The following is a 23,527-nucleotide window of genomic DNA, read 5'->3' as shown; positions in this document are numbered from 1 at the left end:
CCATGATGATCTAGCCTACTCAGTCTGTGAGTCACATGACAAACAGAAATGCACCTGTCTCCAGAAGTGAAGTTATTTCTCCTCCACATACAGCGAGAGCCTACATTTGTCACCAAATACCAGAGTTTTCCATTTCCCTGAGAGTGCAACAACAAGTAGCCCTATGCTATACAAGGTAAGCTCTACAAGACCTTGCTATCACTGTCTAAAACCATTAATGGCAGTAAACATGCAGCTAACAATGACAACTACTGTACGGCAAGGAAAAGTTATGCTCTGGTCAATGTGAAAGGTCAGTCTTGTCATCAGGGTGCAAGCCAAATGAGGGAGCTTCCTCAAACACAGGATGTGGAGAAAGGAAACACTAAACCTAGTTTATTTGAATACAGAAACATGTATTGCTGAGGATATAGACAACAACAAAAAAGATTAAGATTTTGGTAATTGACAAATCAAACAGATTTGGCTTCTTACCTTAAAAAGAACTGGGGCCTCAATTATTAAAGGTGCACACACACGAAAAAGACTCTAAACCTTGCGTTTGCCATTTTTCCCACAAACTGTTGGTATTTATCAAATTTGAACTTGAAAGGAAAGTGTGCCTATCTCCACTCAAATCTCAGACCATGAGTACGCACAACTTAAAATGGTTTAAGGATTGTATTAGAAGCAAATATTGTTATTTTGGGGGAAATGGAGGTATTTGACACACAATAATAAAGAATTATGCTTTTAAAAACAATAAAAAATAGCCTAATGATAAAACGGATACATTTGCCATTGGTAAGAAGATTGCATAGCAACATGTAGCCTAATATGTTTGATTGACTTATTGTATGGAGCTAAAATCAATCATATGTTCTGACATACTGGTTTATTCCTGCTACACAACAAATATTAGGCTACCATTTATCCATCGCTCATTTAATAGCCAAGCATGCTCGAAAGTAAATAGACCTGTAGCCTGGACAGTATGGGTAAGCCTAGGCTGTAGTATTGCTGTGAGATAAGAGCACATCATAATATAGCCTACGATTTAATCTCAGAGCCTATACCAAGACAGGAGATAGAAACACAATCACCTATTGACAAAAAAATATTGAACAACAGTTCCTCTTTTACAAAGAAGTGTGGGCTGTAGCATTTTGGGGAGAACCAGGACGAAAGTAACACTTTTGTTTTTTCCCCTAATTACATAGAGATCGATTGTCACGCCCTGAACATAGAGAACTGTTTATTCTCTATGTTAGTTGGGTCGGGGTGTGACTTAGGGTGGGTTATCTAGGGGAATTGTATTTCTATGGTGGCCTGATATGATCCCCAATCAGAGGCAGCTGTTTATCGTTGTCTCTGATTGGGGATCATACAGTGCCTTGAGAAAGTATTCGGCCCCCTTGAACTTTGCGACCTTTTGCCACATTTCAGGCTTCAAACATAAAGATTTTTAAAGACTGTATTTTTTAGTGAAGAATCAACAACAAGTGGGACACAATCATGAAGTGGAACGACATTTATTGGATATTTCAAACTTTTTTAACAAATCAAAAACTGAAAAATTGGGCGTGCAAAATTATTCAGCCCCCTTAAGTTAATACTTTGTAGCGCCACCTTTTGCTGTGATTACAGCTGTAAGTCGCTTGGGGTATGTCTCTATCAGTTTTGCACATCGAGAGACTGACATTTTTTCCCATTCCTCCTTGCAAAACAGCTCGAGCTCAGTGAGGTTGGATGGAGAGCATTTGTGAACAGCAGTTTTCAGTTCTTTCCACAGATTCTCGATTGGATTCAGGTCTGGACTTTGACTTGGCCATTCTAACACCTGGATATGTTTATTTTTGAACCATTCCACTGTAGATTTTGCTTTATGTTTTGGATCATTGTCTTGTTGGAAGACAAATCTCCGTCCCAGTCTCAGGTCTTTTGCAGACTCCATCAGGTTTTCTTCCAGAATGGTCCTGTATTTGGCTCCATCCATCTTCCCATCAATTTTAACCATCTTCCCTGTCTCTGCTGAAGAAAAGCAGGCCCAAACCATGATGCTGCCACCACCATGTTTGACAGTGGGGATGGTGTGTGTTCAGGGGAAGCTGGTTAAACGTTTTGCATTGTTGCCAAAAAGTTCAATTTTGGTTTCATCTGACCAGGGCACCTTCTTCCACATGTTTGGTGTGTCTCCCAGGTGGCTTGTGGCAAACTTTAAACGACACTTTTTATGGATATCTTTAAGAAATGACTTTCTTCTTGCCACTCTTCCATAAAGGCCAGATTTGTGCAATATACGACTGATTGTTGTCCTATGGACAGAGTCTCCCACCTCAGCTGTAGATCTCTGCAGTTCATCCAGAGTGATCATGGGACTCTTGGCTGCATCTCTGATCAGTCTTCTCCTTGTATGAGCTGAAAGTTTAGAGGGACGGCCAGGTCTTGGTAGATTTGCAGTGGTCTGATACTCCTTCCATTTCAATATTATCGCTTGCACAGTGCTCCTTGGGATGTTTAAAGCTTGGGAAATCTTTTTGTATCCAAATCCGGCTTTAAACTTCTTCACAACAGTATCTCGGACCTGCCTGGTGTGTTCCTTGTTCTTCATGATGCTCTCTGCGCTTTTAACGGACCTCTGAGACTATCACAGTGCAGGTGCATTTATACGGAGACTTGATTACACACAGGTGGATTGTATTTATCATCATTAGTCTTTTAAGTCAACATTGGATCATTCAGAGATCCTCACTGAACTCCTGGAGAGAGTTTGCTGCACTGAAAGTAAAGGGGCTGAATAATTTTGCACGCCCAATTTTCCAGTTTTTGATTTGTTAAAAAAGTTTGAAATATCCAATAAATGTCGTTCCACTCCATGATTGTGTCCCACTTGTTGTTGATTCTTCACAAAAAAATACAGTTTTATATCTTTATGTTTGAAGCCTGAAATGTGGCAAAAGGTCGTAAAGTTCAAGGGGGCCGAATACTTTCGCAAGGCACTGTATTTAGGTAGCCATTTCCCATTGTGCTTTGTGGGATCTTGTTTTTGTATTGTTGCTTTTGATCCCTACAAGACTGTACGTTTGTTCGTTACTCTTTATTGTTTTGTTGTTGGTTCACATTTAATATAAATTATGATGAACACAAACTACGCTGCGCTTTGGTCCACTCCTTATAACAAACGTGACAGAAGATCCCACCACAAACGGACCAAGCAGCGTGGCCAGGAGGAGAAGACATTCTGGACTTGGGAGGAGATCATGGCAGGTGACGAAAGCCTTCGATGGAAGCAGACGCAGGAGGATCAACGGCGACTCCGAAGTTCACGGCCATGACGGAAGCCTGAGAGGCAGCCCCACAAAAGATTTGGTTGGACGGCGAAGCCGAGGGGCGAATCTGAGAGCGAAGAGGAATATTGGGATAGACTGAGCGAGGAGTATTGTGAGTTAGTTGAGGGGAGTGATGAGGTAGAGTGGATGTTTTGGTGTCTGGAGCAAGAGGAGGAGGAGGAGCAATGTGTCTCCAGTGCGCATCCATAGCCCTGTGCATTCTGAGCCAGCTCCTCGCATTTGCTGTGCGAAAGTGAGCATCAAGACAGGACCGGTTGTGCCGGCTCAGTGCTCCTGGTCTCCAGTACGCCTCCTCGGTCCAGGATATCCTGCGCCGGCTCTACGCACTGTGTCGCCAGTGCACCTTCACAGCCCAGTGCGTCCTGTGCCAGCGCCCTGCACTTGCCGAGCTAAAGTGAGCATCCAGACAGGAAGCGTTGTGCCAGCTCTACGCTCCAGACCTCCAGTGCGCCTCCACAGCCCAGTATATCCTGCGCCGGCCATACGTACTATGTCTCCAGTGCGCCTTCACAGTCCAGTAAGTCCTGTGCTTCCTCCCCGCACTCGCCCTGAGGTGCGTGTAATCAGCCTGGTGCCACCTGTACCGGTCCCACGCATTAGGCCTCCAGTGCGCCTCCACAGTCCAGTACGTCTTGTGCCTCCTGCCTGCACTCGCCCTGAGGTGCGTGTTATCAGCCCGGTGCCACCTGTACCGATCCCACGCATCAGGCCTCCAGTGTGCCTCCACAGTCCAGAGCTTCTGGCGACAGTTCCCAGTCCAGAGCTTCCGGCGACGTTTCACAGTCTGGAACCTCCTGAGACGGTCTGTGGTCCGGAACCTCCTGAGACGGTCTGCGGTCCGGAACCTCCTGAGACGGTCCGTGGTCCGGAGCCTCTGGCGGGGACTCGCGGTCTGGAGCCTCCGGCAGGGATTCCCGGTCCGGAGCCTCCGGCAAGGGTTCCCGGGTCCGGAGCCTCTGGCGACGAACCACGTTCCGGAGTCCCCGGCAACGACCTACGGTCCGGAGTCCCCGGCAACGACCTACGGTCCGGAGTCCTCGCGACAACCTACGGTCTGGAGTCCCCGGCGACAACCTACGGTCCTGTTCCTCCGGCGACGATCCACGGTCCGGTTCCTCCAGCGACGATCCACGGTCTAGAGCATCCGGCAACGCGCCCCGCACCGGAGCCGCCCTCGATGGTAGATGCCCACCCGGACCCTCCCCTATTGAGTCAGGTTTTGCGGCCCTGACCATTGAGAGCTGTTTATTCTCTATGTTGGTTGGGTCGGGGTGTGATTTAGGGTGGGTTATCTAGGGGAATTGTATTTCTATGGTGGCCTGATTTGTGGGATCTTGTCTATGTATAGTTGCCTGAGAGCATTATATTAGCTTCACGTTTCGTTTGTTCGTGTTGTTGTTTTTGTTCTAAAGGATGGAAACATACCACGCTGCATCTTGGTCTACTCCTTATGACGAACGTGACATCGATAAAGCTAGAGACACCATATTTTATGACAAACAACGTATATATGTCCTCTAGCATAAGCAACTGTAATTTCATTTCTAGAGTAAATGAGTTTAAATTAAATAGACCAAGAACAGAACTACCGCAAAGTTACTTTTGTACCTCCCGGCGGGGCGGGAGTGACACAGCCTTGAGACAGAAATAACAGCTGGCGAGAAGGGCACAAAATCTTTCTTATCTTCATGTTTCTGGTTTGTAATGCTCATTACTTTCAACAAATGTATTATTAGCCATCATTTATTGTTCGTATCAATTTAATAATTAATGCTATAGCTTCGAAATTTATAAAAATAAACCATGAGTCAACATCGCAATGTCGCGCAGCAACAATTTTTTGCCTATTTTGACCAAAATGGATCACATTTTAACAATAATTTTGTCATCTCACTTTAATGGGAATGTAATAGATGTTTTTCACCATTCTCAATGACTATTCATGCCTAGCCCTACCAGTCAAATCAAATGTATTGGTCACATACACATATTTAGCAGAAATTGTGGTGGATGTGGTGAAATGCTTGTGTTCCTAGCTTCAACAGTGCAGTAGTATCTAACAATTCACAACAATACACAAATCTAAAAGAAAAATTATGGAAATAAGAAATATATAAATATTAGGACGATCAACGTCGGGCTGGCACTGACTAACTACAGTAGAATAGAATACAGTATATACATATGAGATGAGTAAAGCACTATGTAAACATTATTAAAGTGACTAGTGTTCCATTATTAAAGTGGCCAGTGATTCCAGATCCACTATGTTACGTCTAGTCTGTGATACCAGACTGTGTGAAGACAGAGGGAGGAAGCAGAATCGTTATCATCACAATAAATAGCCCACATCAAACTCTGTGATACAACCCCTCAACAAATGTAGGTAGCTAGCTCGAGCAAGAAAATCATACAGCAAGGAGTGGGTGTGTGTAGCTGGCTTACCAAGGTAAGAGGGAGAAAATTAACAGTCCAATCATAATCATGTAGCAAATTTCACTAACGACTCTGCTGGTAGTTTCATGATAAAATAGCCGACTGTTATTCTAATAACACCAAGTTATAGCATAAGGTTACAGCTGTGTTTAATAATGTTAGTTAGTTGGATAGCTAGCTAACTTTAGATGGATTGCAATAGCCATACAATATTATCACAACTGTCAAGTTATCTAGTAAATATATAGCTGTGACTTAACTATAGTTAGCTAGATCATATAATTGACAGTCAGAAGTTAAGAAAACAAAATCCCGTTAAGTACTATAGTTGGCATTCACAAGATATTTGCAAGCTGACCTTTTCTACTCATTATTTGTTTTGATATTAACTAACGGCTGCTAACGGTAGCCAACAACTTTACGTGCTAGTTAGCTAAGGCTCCTGTTCTGGTTATAGTCAGTGATTTATCATTGAAATCTAAAGATATCTATCTAGCTAGTTATTTTAATAAGATTTTGCTAACCAGCTATTAGCGTTAAATGTTACCATTTACCAAGGCATGCTGCCTGTTACTGGCACTGCGATTAGACCTCATTTGCTAACAGCTTGCGCTACCTAGCTTCACCACCTTCTCTTGCTGGGTTCCAGTGGGTGTTCAGCGGTTTCCACTACATAGCACAGCCACAAAGTCAGAATCCTCAGCCACAAGGTCTAAATTGGCTACAGAAATGTGCTTTTTGGTCTTAATTTATGGTTAGGATTATGCATACGGTTAAGTTTAAAATCAAATTTTAGGAAGAGAAAGTTTAGAAATGGGTCAGGTTTAGTCATAATTATTACTTTTTGGCTGTGTTAATGTCTACGTGAGAATGCTATTCATTGACTATAGCTCAGCGGTCAACATCATAGGGTCCTCAAAGCTCATCAATAAGATAAGGACCCTGGGACTAAACACCTCCCTCTGCAACTGGATCCTGGACTTCCTATATGTGGCATAAACACAACAAGTCACAATGTTTTAATCTGATGAGGCTACTTAAAAAAAATCCTGTAGGCATGCTTTTTTATATTTTTTATTTCACCTTTATTTAACCAGGTAGGCAAGTTGAGAACAAGTTCTCATTTACAATTGCGACCTGGCCAAGATAAAGCAAAGCAGTTCGACACATACAACGACACAGAGTTACACATGGAGTAAAACAAACATACAGTCAATAATACAGTAGAAACAAGTCTATATACGATGTGAGCAAATTTGGTGAGATAAGGGAGGTAAAGGCAAAAAAAGGCCTTGGTGGCAAAGTAAATACAATATAGCAAGTAAAACACTGGAATGGTAGATTTGCAGTGGAAGAATGTGCAAAGTAGAAATAAAAAATAATGGTGTGCAAAGGAGCAAAATAAATAAAATAAATACAGTAGGGAAAGAGGTAGTTGTTTGGGCTAAATAATAGGTGGGCTATGTACAGGTGCAGTAATCTGTGAGCTGCTCTGACAGTTGGTGCTTAAAGCTAGTGAAGGAGATAAGTGTTTCCAGTTTCAGAGATTTTTCTAGTTCGTTCCAGTCATTGGCAGCAGAGAACTGGAAGGAGAGGCGGCCAAAGAAAGAATTGGTTTTGGGGGTGACTAGAGAGATATACCTGCTGGAGCGTGTGCTACAGGTGGGAGATGCTATGGTGACCAGCGAGCTGAGATAACGGGGGACTTTACCTACCAGGGTCTTGTAGATGACATGGAGCCAGTGGGTTTGGCGATGAGTATGAAGCGAGGGCCAGCCAACGGGAGCGTACAGGTCGCAATGGTGGGTAGTATATGGGGCTTTGGTGACAAAACGGATTGCACTGTGATAGACTGCATCCAATTTGTTGAGTAGGGTATTGGAGGCTATTTTGTAAATTACATCTCCGAAGTCGAGGATTGGTAGGATGGTCAGTTTTACAAGGGTATGTTTGGCAGCATGAGTGAAGGATGCTTTGTTGCGAAATAGGAAGCCAATTCTAGATTTAACTTTGGATTGGAGATGTTTGATATGGGTCTGGAAGGAGAGTTTACAGTCTAACCAGACACCTAGGTATTTGTAGTTGTCCACGTATTCTAAGTCAGAGCCGTCCAGAGTAGTGATGTTGGACAGGCGGGCAAGTGCAGGCAGCGATCGGTTGAAGAGCATGCATTTAGTTTTACTTGTATTTAAGAGCAATTGGAGGCCAAGGAAGGAGAGTTGTATGGCATTGAAGCTAGCCTGGACGGTTGTTAACACAGTGTCCAAAGAAGGGCCAGAAGTATACAGAATGGTGTCGTCTGCGTAGAGGTTGATCAGAGACTCACCAGCAGCAAGAGTGACATCATTGATGTATACAGAGAAGAGAGTCGGTCCAACAATTGAACCCTGTGGCACACCCATAGAGACTGCCAGAGGTCCGGACAGCAGACCCTCCGATTTGACACACTGAACTCTACCAGAGAAGTAGTTGGTGAACCAGGCGAGGCAATCATTTGAGAAACAAAGGCTGTCGAGTCTGCCGATGAGGATGTGGTGATTGACAGAGTCGAAAGCCTTGGCCAGATCAATGAATACGGCTGCACAGTAATGTTTCTTATCGATGGCGGTTAAGATATCGTTTAGGACCTTGAACGTGGCTGAGGTGCACCCATGACCAGCTCTGAAACCAGAATGCATAGCAGAGAAGGTATGGTGAGATTCAAAATGGTCGGTAATCTGTTTGTTGACTTGGCTTTCGAAGACCTTAGAAAGGCAGGGTAGGATAGATATAGGTCTGTAGCAGTTTGGGTCAAGAGTGTCCCCCCCTTTGAAGAGGGGGATGACTGCAGCTGCTTACCAATCTTTGGGAATCTCAGACGACACGAAAGAGAGGTTGAACAGGCTAATAATAGGGGTGGCAACAATTTCGGCAGATAATTTTAGAAAGAAAGGGTCCAGATTGTCTAGTCCAGCTGATTTGTAGGGGTCCAGATTTTGCAGGTCTTTCAGAACATCAGCTGACTGGATTTGGGAGAAGGAAAAATGGGGAAGGCTTGGGCGAGTTGCTGTGGGGGGTGCATGTTGGTCCAAAATAGCCTATAATTCTAGCATCCTCAAAATGACTTGACATTAACCATGTTTCCATCCAACCTTTTTATGCAAGTAAAGTACGTCAGATAAAAAATTGATGCTCCTTTCAATAAATATCGATGATCTTATTCTGGTGACATGATGATCGATGTTTGGCTGCAGATTGACAACTAAAAATGATCTTGCGCTTTTTTCCATAATACTCTCATTAGGTATCCAAAATACCCCAAATTCCCCCACTCTATCTGCAAACTGTTGGCTAGAGCGCATGTGCCACATACCTAAATAAAAATGTTTGTGTCAAAACCATCTGTAGGCCTGGAGTTGAAAATACGATGGAAATCGATTAATTCGTATTTTTTATTTGGTATGGGAATTTAGCCGCACACGTTGTTTTCATGTGCACTACATATTTATGCTTAGACTTTTATCCGCAACAAGTCAATTTGATAGAAACACAACCCTAATGGGAAAATGCACATATTTTTTTGTGTGCAGATTCTAGACTATTCACATGAAAATCTGTCGCCAATTGGATGGAAATCTAGCTATAGATAGCCTAAAGACCGGCAAATTGCTAATCTAGTGTCACTTTGATGATGCCTGCACATCATGGTTCACCAGCAACCCAAACATCTAAAGAATAAACTACAGACCAACCAAAACAAGCTTGTAAGTACTGTACTTAAACTCTGCCCTCATACTCATCTGGAGGTCGAGCATTTTTTTTAAATCTATAATGCGTCTGTATCTACAGTATGTAAATGTCTTCATGTAAAAAACAGGGACCACAATGGAAATAAATCCCTGATTTATTGTGCAATCCCTGTCACTTAAAAATGTACTGTGTGTGTATATATGTATTTTTTTTAAACTCGACAAATAAAATAAATGAATCCAAACTGTGCAGCTGGTCATTTGATGAATAGAAAGAGACATCTGTTACAAAACACCAAACAGTTGAATGACATTCAGAGATTGTCAAACCAAGTCTTCAAATTGGGTAAACCTACATTGGGTGGTATGCATTATCTTGAGTGTCGAGATTGACATAGTTTATTGTGTTGTTGAAAACGATGATACTGAAGTGCCCGAAGTAGGTATGCTTTATTTATTGGTTGCGTGGTGCATTGGCACAGAAACATGTTGGTGGAAAAATTAATTTGTTGCATATAATAAGAAATATGGCATCAAAATGTAGAAAATCTGAATTGCATTGTCTGCAGCCGGCTGTGGGCATAGTGTAAAGAAACAGGCAGGGAGAGTATTAGCAGAATGCTTGCCAAAATCCATCTGCTTTCATCCTTTCCAACTGCTGGCCACTGGGCTTCCTCTCACTACATAATTTTGTAGTGAGTCGAAATGGCAAGCGGATGTTTCACATTTATACATCCGGTGAAGTATCTGTCTATTTTTTCTATAACCATCCAGCCCATAGCCCTGCGTGGCATCGACCATGCCACAAAAACATGTTTAAGTAGCTAAATCAATATCCACGTTTATAAACACAGGGTCGCTACTGTTATTGATATTTGTGGTCGTAAACATTATTTTGAGTTAATTCTATGAGGAGGGGTGCAAATTTATTTTACAGTACAAGGGGAGGGTCATGTGAAAATATTTTTCACGTTGGGGGATGCCTTTTTTTCATGACACCTCGAACTGTCCCTAAACTAGTCGAGTTCATAATTTCCCTGGTTTAGTCAAGATCAAATCACATACCACCCTAATACTGAGTATAAAGAGTTGTCACTGGATTTTTCAAGACTAAGTCCTATACTACCCTAATACTGAGTATAAAGAGTTATCACTGGATTTTTCAAGACCAAGTCCTATACTACCCTAATACTGAGTATAAAGAGTTATCAGTATGGTATTTTATTTACACCAAAATGTCATTCAAATCCTTCAGTTCTAATCAACTGTGTTCGGTGTGATATCATATCGGTAAATGTAGTGTGTTAGCGCTGGGGTGACCATGAATTTCCAAGTGTCAGCTTGAATGCAGTAAATGGACTGTACCAACAAGAGAACAACACACGCATAAAGCATATTTTTCAAAGACTAGCCTTTACCAAATGTTTTAAATGCGTGGTTACCATGTTTGGGGTTTATTATGAAAGGCTTTACTAAAATGTAGCCCAATGTAAAAAATAATCGTGTATAACTCTGAAAACACACCCCTCCTCTTCCCCGGTGAAAGTAGCTTGTTGGGTTCTCACGTCTAAACTGGTTCGAAGTTGGCCAGGATGCAATGATGGCGTTACATGTCAAGAATAGAGATGCTTCTTATTATCAAAGTGCCGATTATTACAGAAATTCGGTGCCTTTAAACTATCGGAATAACAGACATTATTTCGCCCGGTTACCAGGTAGGAAAAGGGTCACATTCATTGCTGTCAGTAGCCGTGACACTGTGAATGGATGGATGCATGCAGCCTCAGCTACAATGTAACCAGTGCAATTTGCTGATTTAAGAGGGTGTAAACATGTTGGTATTATACTGTATGTTGAACTAGCTTAGTGTACAGCTATAAAACATTTTTGTCGAGGTTGAGCCTTCCCATTAATTTGAAGAGATTAAACCAACAGTCATGTTGAAATTAAATCTGTAATCAGAGGTATAATAGGTTGCTGATCATTTCAACCCAAAATATATGTCAACAAAAATGTGTTGATTTGCTGTATCCACAGCACCATCACTGTTCCTCATTCTCTTTCAGTGCAGGTGTGATGTGGTGGATTGGTGTTTCATGTAAAATCAGCTAAAGTAATAATGGTCAGACCGGTGGGTGTAGAATTACATGATGGTCCCCTTGTCAGTCCCAACTCTTGAAATCTGTCTACTCTTGTCATGGCACAAGCTCATTGACACACCATGGTGTAGTGTACAGTATTCACATGATGATAATGGTGTTGATAAGGATTATTATGAATAACAGCTTGGGTCTGGACTTGAGTTTACCTTGTTATCCAGCAATATTCTCTTAAGTGATTAAACCTGTTATATAGCATATTTTTCAACATCATCTTTCAAGACCTAATTGTATTGAGTAGGTCTACTCAGTCCGCTGTAATCAGATGAAATGGCATTGTCCACTAAAATAGGTTGAAAGAGCTGAGTCTGGCAGGTCACATCCCTGGAGATGTTATAAATGCTTGATAAGCAACTTCATTTTGTACTATACCCTGATTTCATATAGCTTTATTGGTAAACATTAGTATTGACTGATTTTATCATTCAGTCTTGTTTTATGACAGCCTCCAAGCTGCCCCCTAATCTTAGCCTATAGTCTTCATGTCAACTATTGCTCACTTGAACTGGCAATAATGAGCCCTTTCAGACTGCTAACTCAATAGCCTAACTGCTGTGTTGCCATCTCTAACTAGGCTAACTAATGGGTACGTTTAAGCTGCAATTAATCTGTTATCTGCATGACTGAGTGTTAACAAAATACCATAGGTCTCAGGGTCTTTCAACACATCTCCATGTTAAAACCATGTCTATCTTGAGACTTTGCAAGGCATTGAACATTTCGCAAATCAAATCTAATTTTATTGGTAACATACACTTGGTTAGCAGATGTTAATGTGAGTGTAGCAAAATGCTTGTCAGAATAAGAGGACTGTAATTCTCTAATTAAAATATGAAGTTCTTATGAGTTCCCTTCAACCTTTCTCCATTCAAAGACTAGTCATGCACTTGATTCCACTGCATGAGGCATACACTTTTCACTCCATAATTGATGTGGCAGAGGTGACAGTATAAAAGGCATGAAATAACTATAAGTATGTGACAAATACCTCTCACTGTGAAGGGCTATTCAACTTTTGAAGGTTCTTGGATATTTTTTTCTTCTGCACAGATACCAAATGATAGAATTAGAACCCTCTCCTTTAAAACCCCCAAATACTTTTCTTATTAAGCTACTTCGCTCCAACTCAGAGACCCAAGGCCATCCCTCATGATACATGGCCAATGACTACTATGCTCATTAATATCCCAGGACTTGCATTTTACTTGCGATCCCAGTGTTACGTCTCAGGAGGAGTGTTTTATACCCAAGATTCAAAAATATTACTTTTACTTTGACCTTGGGCTATGACAATGTAGGTTCCTGACTATTTTGGGGATTAGGCTATATTCTCCAATGAGCATGTAATTCAGGTTTGTCTCCTTGTTATTCTGCATGAGGAAAGCAGATTAGCAGTTTGGTTTCTATTTCATTGCAAAACCCAGAAAACATGTATATAAAGTTAGCTATTTTCTTGAAAAAAAAATGTGACACTCATATTTGAGAATTTTCAGGTGTTTGGATTATTATTTATCAGAATAACATTGATGTACACAGTGGGCCTAGTATTGCCGGGAAAATAATTTAGCTTGTTATCGGAAAGTTCCATTTCAAGCATGCCATTCACTTGGTGTCACTGCATGGCTGCTGGAATCAAAAACATCCCACACTGTTATTGGGTCTCCAATCTGAGTTGATGCAGCAGAAACATCAGACATGAGCACAGCCACTGACCCATCCCCCACATCAACCCTTATGCAGAAAAAATGTGGCCACACATGATTGCCTGAAATGTATCCAGTCAAGCAGGCAATAGTCTGTTTGAATCAGCACCAGATCAAGAGATGATTGAGGAACTTATTTTCGCAAGGAGCAGAGCCCATGCTTGACTGCAGGGGAAGTGTAATTTTCACAATGACTGCTGGACTGTGAAACCCACCATTGTTCTATTTGTTAGTGTCAGTTTCACTAGGGAGAAATGAACACAGTTGATGACTGTAGTTCTTGCTTCCTCCCAATGTTATACAGCCATTACATGGCTATAATAAGTGTAGAATCTAGTCTAATACATACTTTGCCATCATTGCATTGGCCCTCAGGACCAGAGTCTATGCTGACGCCTTCAATGAGCCTTTTTGGCCAGCAACAGCCGTTGTTCCAGCCAATGCCTTCTACACATACCCTTGGACCCCCTCCACAGACCCTCAGGCCGTCTACACCAGTGGTAGTGGCCCCCGACCCCCTCCTTTTCCCCCTCTACAGCCCTCTGTCTGCCAAACCACCCGCTCACCTCCAGCTGATGCAGGGCCCCCCCTGCCCTGTCCCCTGCCCTGTCCCACCTCCAACTGTCCAGGTGGCCCTCAGCACCAAGCCCCAGGAGGAAGAGGCTCAGATCGGGGCCACAGACCAGGACTCTACCTTGGATGAGCTGTGTAGTAAGCCTCTGTACTGCAAACTGTGCAACGTCACCCTCAACTCTGCCCAGCAGGCACAGGCCCACTACCAGGTGAGCTGATTTCCTGTACATGTAGCTTGTACCCTAATCTCGTCCACCAGAGATTATGGTACATGTGGCAGCAATTGGGGACAAGCTTACTTGTAGGCCTACCCCAACACATATATTTTTATAGCAGAAAATGTTTCTCAATGATGTCAACTACACTGAGTGTACAAAGCATTAGGAACACCTGCTCTTTCCATGACATTGAGTGACCAGGTGAATCCAGGTGAAAGTTATGATCCCTTATTGATGTCACTCAAATCGACTTCAATCAGTGTAGATGAGACCATTGAGACATGGATTGTCTATGTGTGTCATTCAAAGTGTGAATGGGCAAGAGAAAATATTTAAGTGCCTTTGAACGGGGTATGGTAGTAGGTGCCAGGCGCACCGGTTTGAGTGTGTCAAGAACTGCAAAGCTGCTGGGTTTTTCACGCTCAACAGTTTCCCGTGTGTTTCAAGAATGGTCCACCACCTAAAAGACATCCAGCCAACTTGACACAACTGTAGCAAGCATTGGAGTCAACATGGGCCAGCATTCCTGTGGAACGCTTTCAACACCCTGTAGAGTCCATGCCCTGACAAATTGAGTCTGTTCTGAGGGCAAAGGGGGGTGCAACTCAATATTAGGAAGGTGTTCCTAATGTTTTGTACACTTAGTGTATTGCTGCTGGTGAGTCTCTGATCCACCTCTACGCAGACGACACCATTCTGTATACTTCTGGCCCTTCTTTGGACACTGTGTTAACAACCCTCCAGACGAGCTTCAATGTCATACAACTCTCCTTCCGTGGCCTCCAACTACTCTTAAATACAAGTAAAACTAAATGCATGCTCTTCAACCGATCGCTGCCTGCACCTGCCCGCCCGTCCAGCATCACTACTCTGGACGGTTCTGACTTAGAATATGTGGACAACTACAAATACCTAGGTGTCTGGTTAGACTGTAAACTCTCCTTCCAGACTCACATTAAGCATCTCCAATCCAAAGTTAAATCTAGAATTGGCATCCTATTTTGCAACAAAGCATCTTTCACTCATGCTGCTAAACATACCCTCGTAAAACTGACCATCCTACCGATCCTCGACTTCGGCGATGTCATTTCCAAAATTGCCTCCAACACCCTACTCAGCAAATTGGATGCAGTCTATCACAGTGCCATCCGTTTTGTCACCAAATATACTACCCACCACTGCGACCTGTACGCTCTTGTTGGCTGGCCCTCGCTTCATACTCATCGCCAAACCCCCTGGCTCCAGGTCATCTACAAGACCCTGCTAGGTAAAGTCCCCCCTTATCTCAGCTCGCTGGTCACCATAGCAGCACCCACCTGTAGCACGCACTCCAGCAGGTATATCTCTCTGGTCACCCCCAAAGCCAATTCCTCCTCTGGCCGCCTCTCCTTCCAGTTCTCTGCTGCCAATGACTAGAACGAACTACAGAAATCTCTGAAACTGGAAACACATCTCCCTCACTAGCTTTAAGCACCAGCTGTCAGAGCAGCTCACAGATTACTGCACCTGTACATAGCCCATCTATAATTTAGCCCAACAACTACCTCTTCCCCTACTGTATTTTATTTATTTTGCTCCTTTTCACCCCATTATTTCTATTTCTACTTTGCACATTCTTCCACTGCAAATCTACCATTCCAGTGTTTTACTTGCTATATTCTATTTACTTCGCCAACATGGCCTTTTTTTGCCTTTATCTCACCTCATTTGCTCACATTGTATATAGACTTATTTTTCTACTGTATTATTGACTGTACGTTTGTTTTACTCCATGTGTAACTCTGTGTTGTTGTATGTGTCGAACTGCTTTGCTTTATCTTGGCCAGGTCGCAATTGTAAATGAGAACTTGTTCTCAACTTGCCTACCTGGTTAAATAGAGGTGAAATAAAAAAATAAAAAATGTTTGTTTGTTGGGCATCACTGTTATCCCCTCATAAATGTAAGTAGAACAAGGAATGCTTAACCCTTGTGCTCACTGATGATGCAATGATTTGGTTTATGACACTATGACAATGACAGTGCGATGAGTGGACTGAATTGTGGCTGTGGGATTGAATCATACATTGTCTCTTCTCCAGGGTAAAAACCACAGTAAGAAGCTGAGAAATTTTTATGCAGGCAGCCAGCAGCTGCCTGCCATCAGGATTCCGGAGGTAATAGAACCAGTTTCCCAGCAACCCCTCACGACTCCACCAAATGAGAGTACAACTCCAAAACAGGTAACGCTTGGCGTTGGCACAAGGAATGTGTTTTTGTTCAGCAAAGTATAATACTGTATGAGCAAGTACAAGACCTGTGCATTTTCAGCACATTCACTGTTTGGATCTCTGTTATTGATCTAGAGAACTGCAATCAAATAGAATCTCCTCATTAGAAACATCCATGATGGTTTGAAGAAAACTATCAGCACTGAAGTTTTTAACTCTTTTGATATGTAGCGTTGGAACTGGCAAGAGTGTCATTTTGGCTGGTGAAAGAGCCCTTTGTATAAACTCACTCATTGTTTTTTTGTTCAGCCAGTGTCATTTAATGGTGCCAGCAGGGTGATCTTAGCCACGGAGAACGACTACTGCAAGCTGTGTGACGCCTCGTTCAGCTCACCTGCCGTGGCTCAGGCGCACTACCAGGGCAAGAACCATGCCAAGAGACTGCGGCTGGCTGAGGCCCAGCAGAGCAGTAGCATCATGTGAGTGGGTGTTTCTACTGCCTCCCCACCTACCACCAGGAAGACAAACAACAGATGCAATGTGCACATGGCTATTAAACCAACCATACTTAACACAGAAGTCCTGCCCCTTCAGCCATGCCCTGTTATATGAAATGCAATCCAGATTATGTTTCAATGCTTCCATTTAAAGAAAAATGCAAAAGCATTTGAAAGATGCATTCCATTATGTTGTCCATCATAGTGGCTATTATTGTTAGATTGCTAGATATTTAAGGACTGTTAGGTTTATAAACTGCACATGGGTTACTCTAAATAGTTGCTCTCAGTAACGTGATCTATCAATTTTTCAGAGAGTCAACTGAGTGTGTCCAGAGGCGTCCGAAGAAAGAGGGGAGCGAGTACAAGTTGATCAAGAACCGCAGGACCTCACAGGTGCCTCCTGCCATGCCAGGTACAGCACACTGAACCAAAGACATACCAGTAATAAAGTATGACCAAACAGCAAATAACTTTAAACAATATATAAGGAAGAAATGTGTTGTTGTTCCACAATTTTGATGTACAGATCAGATGTAAGTAAAGTAAGTAAGCCTTGGACAAGTAAGCCTTGTCAAAGCCAGAACGGCCCATAACGATCAGATGAATTCAGGGATATTCTTCTTCAGAAGGTACAGTATATGTTTGAGGGTAGATGTGGTTGCCCATTTCCTTTTCATTGATACCAATGAAGCCTTTGACGGCTGGTGAATGAGACTGATATGCATGTGAATATGTATATGTATATCACATGTCCAGGCAGCAAGCAGGTGGAGGCTATTGTTTTTTGCTCCATGGTCGTAGCAGCAGTGAATACCCCTCTCTCATCACCACCTTTGCCAGGGAAATGTCGTAGGAAAGTTGAGGGAGTGGCCGAGGCTGAGGCTGGTTAGTCACTGTGAACTCACTAAGCACAGACCCTCACTAAGCACAGCAACCGACAGCCACTCTGCTGATCCACAGACACAGCCTGCTCAGGTGGCAGGTGTCCATCAGACAGAGCCCTCACAGTCCACTGTTCATCCCCGTACCACTCTCCAAAGAGTTGCGAAATGCACATTAATACACAATTGTACATGTGTGAAATAGGACAAATATAAACTCCCACCAATTGTTTTTAATTATTATTATCCACCCCCAACCTCCCACCACCCCACTCCACATACCCTGCACCATGGCCTTCTCCCCTTGGATCATAGGACACAACTGCACCCACTCGCTTCCCTTCCCTCAGGGCTCAGAGACTTTGCTGATTTAATTCCAGAAATAGAACTGTGTAACAGTCTCTCGCTGAGAAATGTGCTTTGTCTGTCAGAGTTACTCTGCAAGGGCCCGTGATGGTTGCCTCCAGCCATACACACAGATACAGCAGAGCATCTATTTTCTGACCAACATACAGTACATCTCCCTTCTTCTAATGAGGGACACATGTGTATTTCTTCTTGTAACATTCATATGGCCATGGCAGTGGAAAGCTCATCCTATGCACAGCCAGCCTTCCATCCCCATGCAGTGCCTGGCATCTATCTGCCACTCCCATCTTTTCACACGGTGTTCACTGGTGAGCAGCAGCTCAACACTCACTCCATCACTAACTCTCCATCATTATGGTGTGTATGTCTTGATGTGTGACCCAGCCCCCTACTACAACCCCCGGCCCAGGCAGAGGATCCCCAGAGACCTGGCCATGTGTGTGACGCCCAGCGGACAGTTCTACTGCTCTATGTGCAATTCTGGGGCCAGCGAGGAGGCCAACTTCCGCCTTCACCTGGAGAGCAAGCAGCACAAGAGCAAGGTGTCGGAGCAGCGCTACCGCAGCGAGATGGAGAATCTGGGCTACACTTAGGAGATCAGCGCCGCAGCACAGGGGAGGAGAGGGGAATGGGGGGGGATTCACACTGAATTTTGCCAATAGTATAGAAAGAACCCGCCAGGCTGTGGGGTATTGGGGAAGTTTATCTCACAATCGGTTTCCTTTCCCCAGTTTAAACCCTGTTATTACTTGAGTTTGAGTAGCTGAACATTGCTATGTGTAGTAGAGGAAAGCAAAGTTCTATTACAGGCTTCTACCAGCCCAGGTGAATGTACTGTGATTGCGATGACAATTATTAAGCGATAGGTATTTTTTTCAATTGTAAAAATCTGACTGACTGTTCTCTTTCCTCATGTGTGTTTACATGGGTTTGGTATGACTCCAAGCATCTTGGACATGCCAGTCAACTCAACCTCTGGTCCTGGTCCCTTATTATCTTGGGATGCTATAAAAGCCAGCTGCTGTAAGCGCTTGACTTCCCTATGGGAGGTGTGCTTTTCGAAGAGCAGAGTAACTCAGGAGAATATAGAGCAGGCCAGAGCAGGACTAGATTTAATTGGGGGGATTTAAGGTTACTTCCACATGACCTCTACTCTGTTTAATTTAGAGAAAAGGGAATTTAGACTGTTCAAAGCCCAATTTGTTCAGAGGAGGAACACAAAGCTTGTGTTCTTATTCCTTCCTATATATCTACCCCTTAATCCAATGCATTTGTACAAGTAATTCTAGGCATTCATTGTCTGGTTCTTTTTTTTTTCAATCACAGAGAAATGATCGCACGTTAACAGTGTGTTCTCTCTGGCTCTCAGATGATGTGTTTTTTCTGTGTCATAAATGCTCTTGTAACCTATTTTAAAATGGCCTTTGTTGTAGTTCTAGTCAGACCATGGTTAATTTGTTTTAATTTAACATTGCCTTTTGATTTCTAAGATTTACTGCGTATTGTTTTCTCTTCATGAGTGTTTGTTTTTACAGACAATTAGCCAGAGAAAATATCTACTGTTATCTAATGTAGGGGGGAGCTTCATGTGCAACATCACTTTATTTGTATACACTTGATTATACTTTAATATTTCACTGTATAAATTATGTTTGTGCAATGTACATGTGTTCATGATATTATCAGAATATAAATATATTTAAGTATTCATATTATGCTACTAGTGGAAGTGGAAGAACTAAGCCAGTTTGAGAGAGACATAGAAGGGACCATTATATTGGACACAAGGTAGTGTATGGAAAGGAGTATTGCTCTTGTTATAGAGGAGTGGGTGGAGTTTCATACTGATTGATCGATTGAATTTGTTAGATGATTAAAAGTAGCAGGCTTCTCCAGCCGGAGACAACATTACACTATTACAGGATTTGCTTTAATTATTGTTATTTGTTCTATTGTTCTAAAAGTTCTATTGATGTGTCTCGATCTGATTTGTATCAAATGTTTACAGAGAGTGGTCTAAAGGGAAGTCGATCACATTTAATGTTGGATCCATACACATGTTGCCCGTTCCTTAAACCGAATTTGTCTTGTATTGCGATGGCCTACTGAAACTCTCCCAGAAATCTCATCTCCACTTTTTTTCAAGCTGTTTTAATACATATTCAGTGCCTCTCAACATTCATTTTGTGATGGACTGCACACAGGGCTATGATTTTCTTGGGAGTTGAAACCACACATTAAATGGGATACATTGATTATGTTACACATTAGGTGATCTATATTGTTCAGATTAACCACCCAGAGCAAATAAGCTATTTCTATCTGGAACTAGCACAGCAGTGGAATTAACCACTTTCTAAATGATATGTAACATACCCCTTAAAAGGGGAGTGTGTATCTCACAGAGTATACAGTGTGGGTCTGAGTGCAATTCATTAGTCCAATGTTAGTGGTCATCTCACTCGATGCCCTATTTCTGTTTAAGTAAGTGGAGTTGTGTTTGACTGCTGCTACACATCCATCCATGCTAGTTTTATGGCTGTGGCTGTGCAGTCTGTGCTCTGTCCTCTGAGGCATTAGGCAGGAGCCATTCCTTGCTGGGAGTAGAGTAGTGCTGCAGCAGCACATCTGTTTGCCGCTCTATCAGGGAGTGTGACCTGGCATGGGAACAGGCCATACCCCAGGGAGATCCTCACAGGCACAACAAACACTATCCAATGGACCTATCTGTGTACTCAGGCCATTGTTGATTTCCTACTCTCCTCTCCTCCAACAAGATATCATTGTCCGCTATGCATCATGGCTGGCTCTGAGTTTGGCTCTCTTCATCTGTTGTTCAGAAATATAATTTCTCAAAGACAGATTGGTTTATAAATGTCGAATGAAGTGAACGATATCTAGGGATACGGGATGAAAATAAGGGATAGCTGCAGTGCCTTTGTAATGTCACACAATCACATTTGATCTCATGGCTGCCTTCGGCACAAACATGATTCTCAAGAACAATCAACTCCATTTTCATTGGAGGCAGAAATATTGCCTCTGGTGCAATATTGCAAATGTGGGATCCAAAGATCCCAATTAAATTGAATTGACTTCCCTTTAGAGAAAATAATTCTATAATGTCTTGAATGTACGTATATTTGAAGAATAACAGAATGACAACAGTTGTTTTTGAAACAATCGGAACACCTATTTTGGTCACGGTATAATATTGACTAACTATTTAATTAAAAAATGTTATACATGTTATTTATCTGGATGTATTGAGTTGGGAAACTGGGTTGGGGATTGGGAGTTGCATGGGGCGAGTGGCAGTATGTGTGTGAGAGAGAATGTGTGTATGGACACATTGTATGACAGGGTCAGCTGACAAACTTGTGTTTCCGGTTAATATGGTGGTCTACAGATTATGCCCCCAGACATAAATACTGCTCTAATACTCAGCGTTGATCAAAATAAAGCATCTCTAGTGAAATGTTCATCTTGATTAGTAGATAGTATGTATGGCAAAATATGACCCTAAAATATCTTTGTTTTTTATCCCCCTTTACTGCTCAGATAAACAATGGCAAATGTTATGTTTTCTGAGTGGATGACTGAAAGGAGTTTAGGATTATTTTATAGGAGACGTTGCTTTCTAAATGTTGTGTAGTTCTAAAATATGATGAATCAGTTGTTTTGGGATCGTAACGGTAATCCATTTTTTACCTAGTAACTACTTTGCTCTATTCTGATTGGTTTGTCAATTGTTGGAGGGTAACAGGAAGTAATTATGTTATATGTTATGTTATATGCATGGTAGCAAGTTAGGAGAATTTACACAGCAGTTTAGGAGAATTAACATAGCAGGTTATGAGACTGAGGTTAAAGTTAGGAAAAGGGCAAGGCTTAACACAAATGCTATCCTAAACTTCTACGAAAATCACTTTTGTATTGAAGTGGTGCGAAAAGAGTGTGACCCGGCTGCTGTAACCTGCTGTAACCCTTCATATATACACTCCCCTACTTATTTATTTGAACAATGATGCTAAAACGTAGAAATTAATGGTAAATAATGCATTGCGTCATTTTGTAGTCACCATTATTGTAATTAATAATATAAAATGTTTCTGAACACTTCTACATTAATGTTGATGCTACCATGATTACGGATAATCCTGAATGAATCGTGACTAATGAGGAGTGCTTAATTTACGAACTTACAAAAATCGTTTTTCAGGGGGTATGATATTTATGCCTCTGTAACTTTCTCATTCATCCTTATTTATGATTCAGTCATGATTATCTGCAATCATGGTCGCATCCACATTAATGTAGAAGTGTTCAGAAATAAAAATGTGCTGTTTTATAGCTAATCTCATGCTATTTTACACATTCTGCCATGAGGCTGAGAGATAATTTAGTTTTTTTTTAGAGTTCAGGGATTCTTGAAAGTGGGGACAAACCATGTAAAGGAACAACCCCCCCCCACCCCCAAAAAATAAAAAATAATAATCTAACTGGATTTATGTCAACTTTGTTGACACATCATAAAAGCAATTAAATGTTTACAATTATTGTCAAACAAGTGTTTAAAGGCTTTGATTGTTTAATTATAACATTATATTATACAAGTATTTAATACAACTCTCCAAACTGTTTTTTGTTTTGTTTAAAAGCATTAATGCTCCAGGGGAAATTTTGTTTGAATTTTGGCATGTTTTTTTCTAGATTTAGAACTTAAAACTACATTTATAGAGCAAACATTAGACTATCCTTAAGGGCTAGCACAGCAAATACTAAAAACATATGTTTTTAGAACAGTGATAAAAAAATGTAAAAAAGAATATTGATCAAAAAGTATCTATTTTAATTGAGTTAGCCATCAGTGACGGAGTTGACAAGCCACTGGCAGAGTAGACAACAGATTCTCAAAACAAGCATTTTTTTTTTGTAAAATATGTAAAATAATTAATTTGAAAATCACCAATTAAATCATAACCATACCATCAGACCTTTCACCACTCTGACGGAGTTGACGTTATACAAAAATCTGACTGAGTTTATGTTTTTAGGTAGATGACAATATGAAGCACATTGCGTTGCATTCCATGTCTGAAATGTGCTGTATAAATAAAGCTTGATTTGATTTGACAAAGATGGCATTTTCTGCTTCATTCAAGTGGAATACACAGTAGCAATTTTGTTTTTCCTCAGTTTCTTTCTGACTCTAAAACCTAACTAAATGTATCTTAATCTATCAGGCAGATGGAGTTGACAGTTTTGGTTGTGACCATTGTGATTCCAATATTGTTTGTTTAAATTTACAGACTATGAGCGGTCTTGTTGCACTACATGTAATGAGGACATTGACATTAATAAGTGGTCCTTGTGGTATAGCTGACCCTGCTCATTCCTGATTAATTTAGGATTTTAGACAA

The 23,527-nt window shown here is 41.7% G+C and overlaps 1 protein-coding gene across 3 annotated transcripts; it reads left to right on the top strand.

The window, feature by feature from the left end:
• The first annotated feature begins 11,052 nt into the window (after positions 1-11,052).
• Positions 11,053-23,240, top strand: LOC110521591 (zinc finger matrin-type protein 3). 3 transcript variants are annotated; one of them, XM_021599252.2, is made up of 6 exons: positions 11,053-11,208; positions 13,731-14,137; positions 16,226-16,366; positions 16,664-16,833; positions 17,166-17,266; positions 18,489-23,240. In XM_021599252.2, exons 1-6 carry the CDS (start codon positions 11,091-11,093, stop codon positions 18,695-18,697), a joined length of 1,146 nt encoding a protein of 381 aa, XP_021454927.1. In that variant the 5' UTR covers positions 11,053-11,090; the 3' UTR covers positions 18,698-23,240. The 3 variants fall into 3 exon arrangements, with proteins under 3 accessions (XP_021454927.1, XP_036824996.1, XP_036824997.1); XM_036969101.1 differs by having other exon boundaries at positions 11,082-14,137; XM_036969102.1 differs by having other exon boundaries at positions 11,082-14,137; positions 17,381-18,629.
• The last annotated feature ends 287 nt before the right edge of the window (positions 23,241-23,527 follow it).

The sequence above is a fragment of the Oncorhynchus mykiss genome, chromosome 30 (genome assembly GCF_013265735.2).
Source record: "Oncorhynchus mykiss isolate Arlee chromosome 30, USDA_OmykA_1.1, whole genome shotgun sequence".
Taxonomy (NCBI): domain Eukaryota; kingdom Metazoa; phylum Chordata; class Actinopteri; order Salmoniformes; family Salmonidae; genus Oncorhynchus; species Oncorhynchus mykiss.
The sequence above is the reverse complement of the archived record's forward strand: the minus strand, read 5'-3'. Positions and strand labels throughout refer to the sequence as shown.

Coding starts and splice junctions, on each gene's coding strand:
- LOC110521591 (XM_036969101.1), top strand. CDS start 13,610: ATGAACACAGTTGATGACTGTAGTTCTTGCTTCCTCCCAATGTTATAC. Junction 16,834..17,165: donor CAGCAGAGCAGTAGCATCAT/GTGAGTGGGTGT, acceptor TCAATTTTTCAG/AGAGTCAACTGAGTGTGTCC. Junction 17,267..18,488: donor GGTGCCTCCTGCCATGCCAG/GTACAGCACACT, acceptor TGTGTGACCCAG/CCCCCTACTACAACCCCCGG.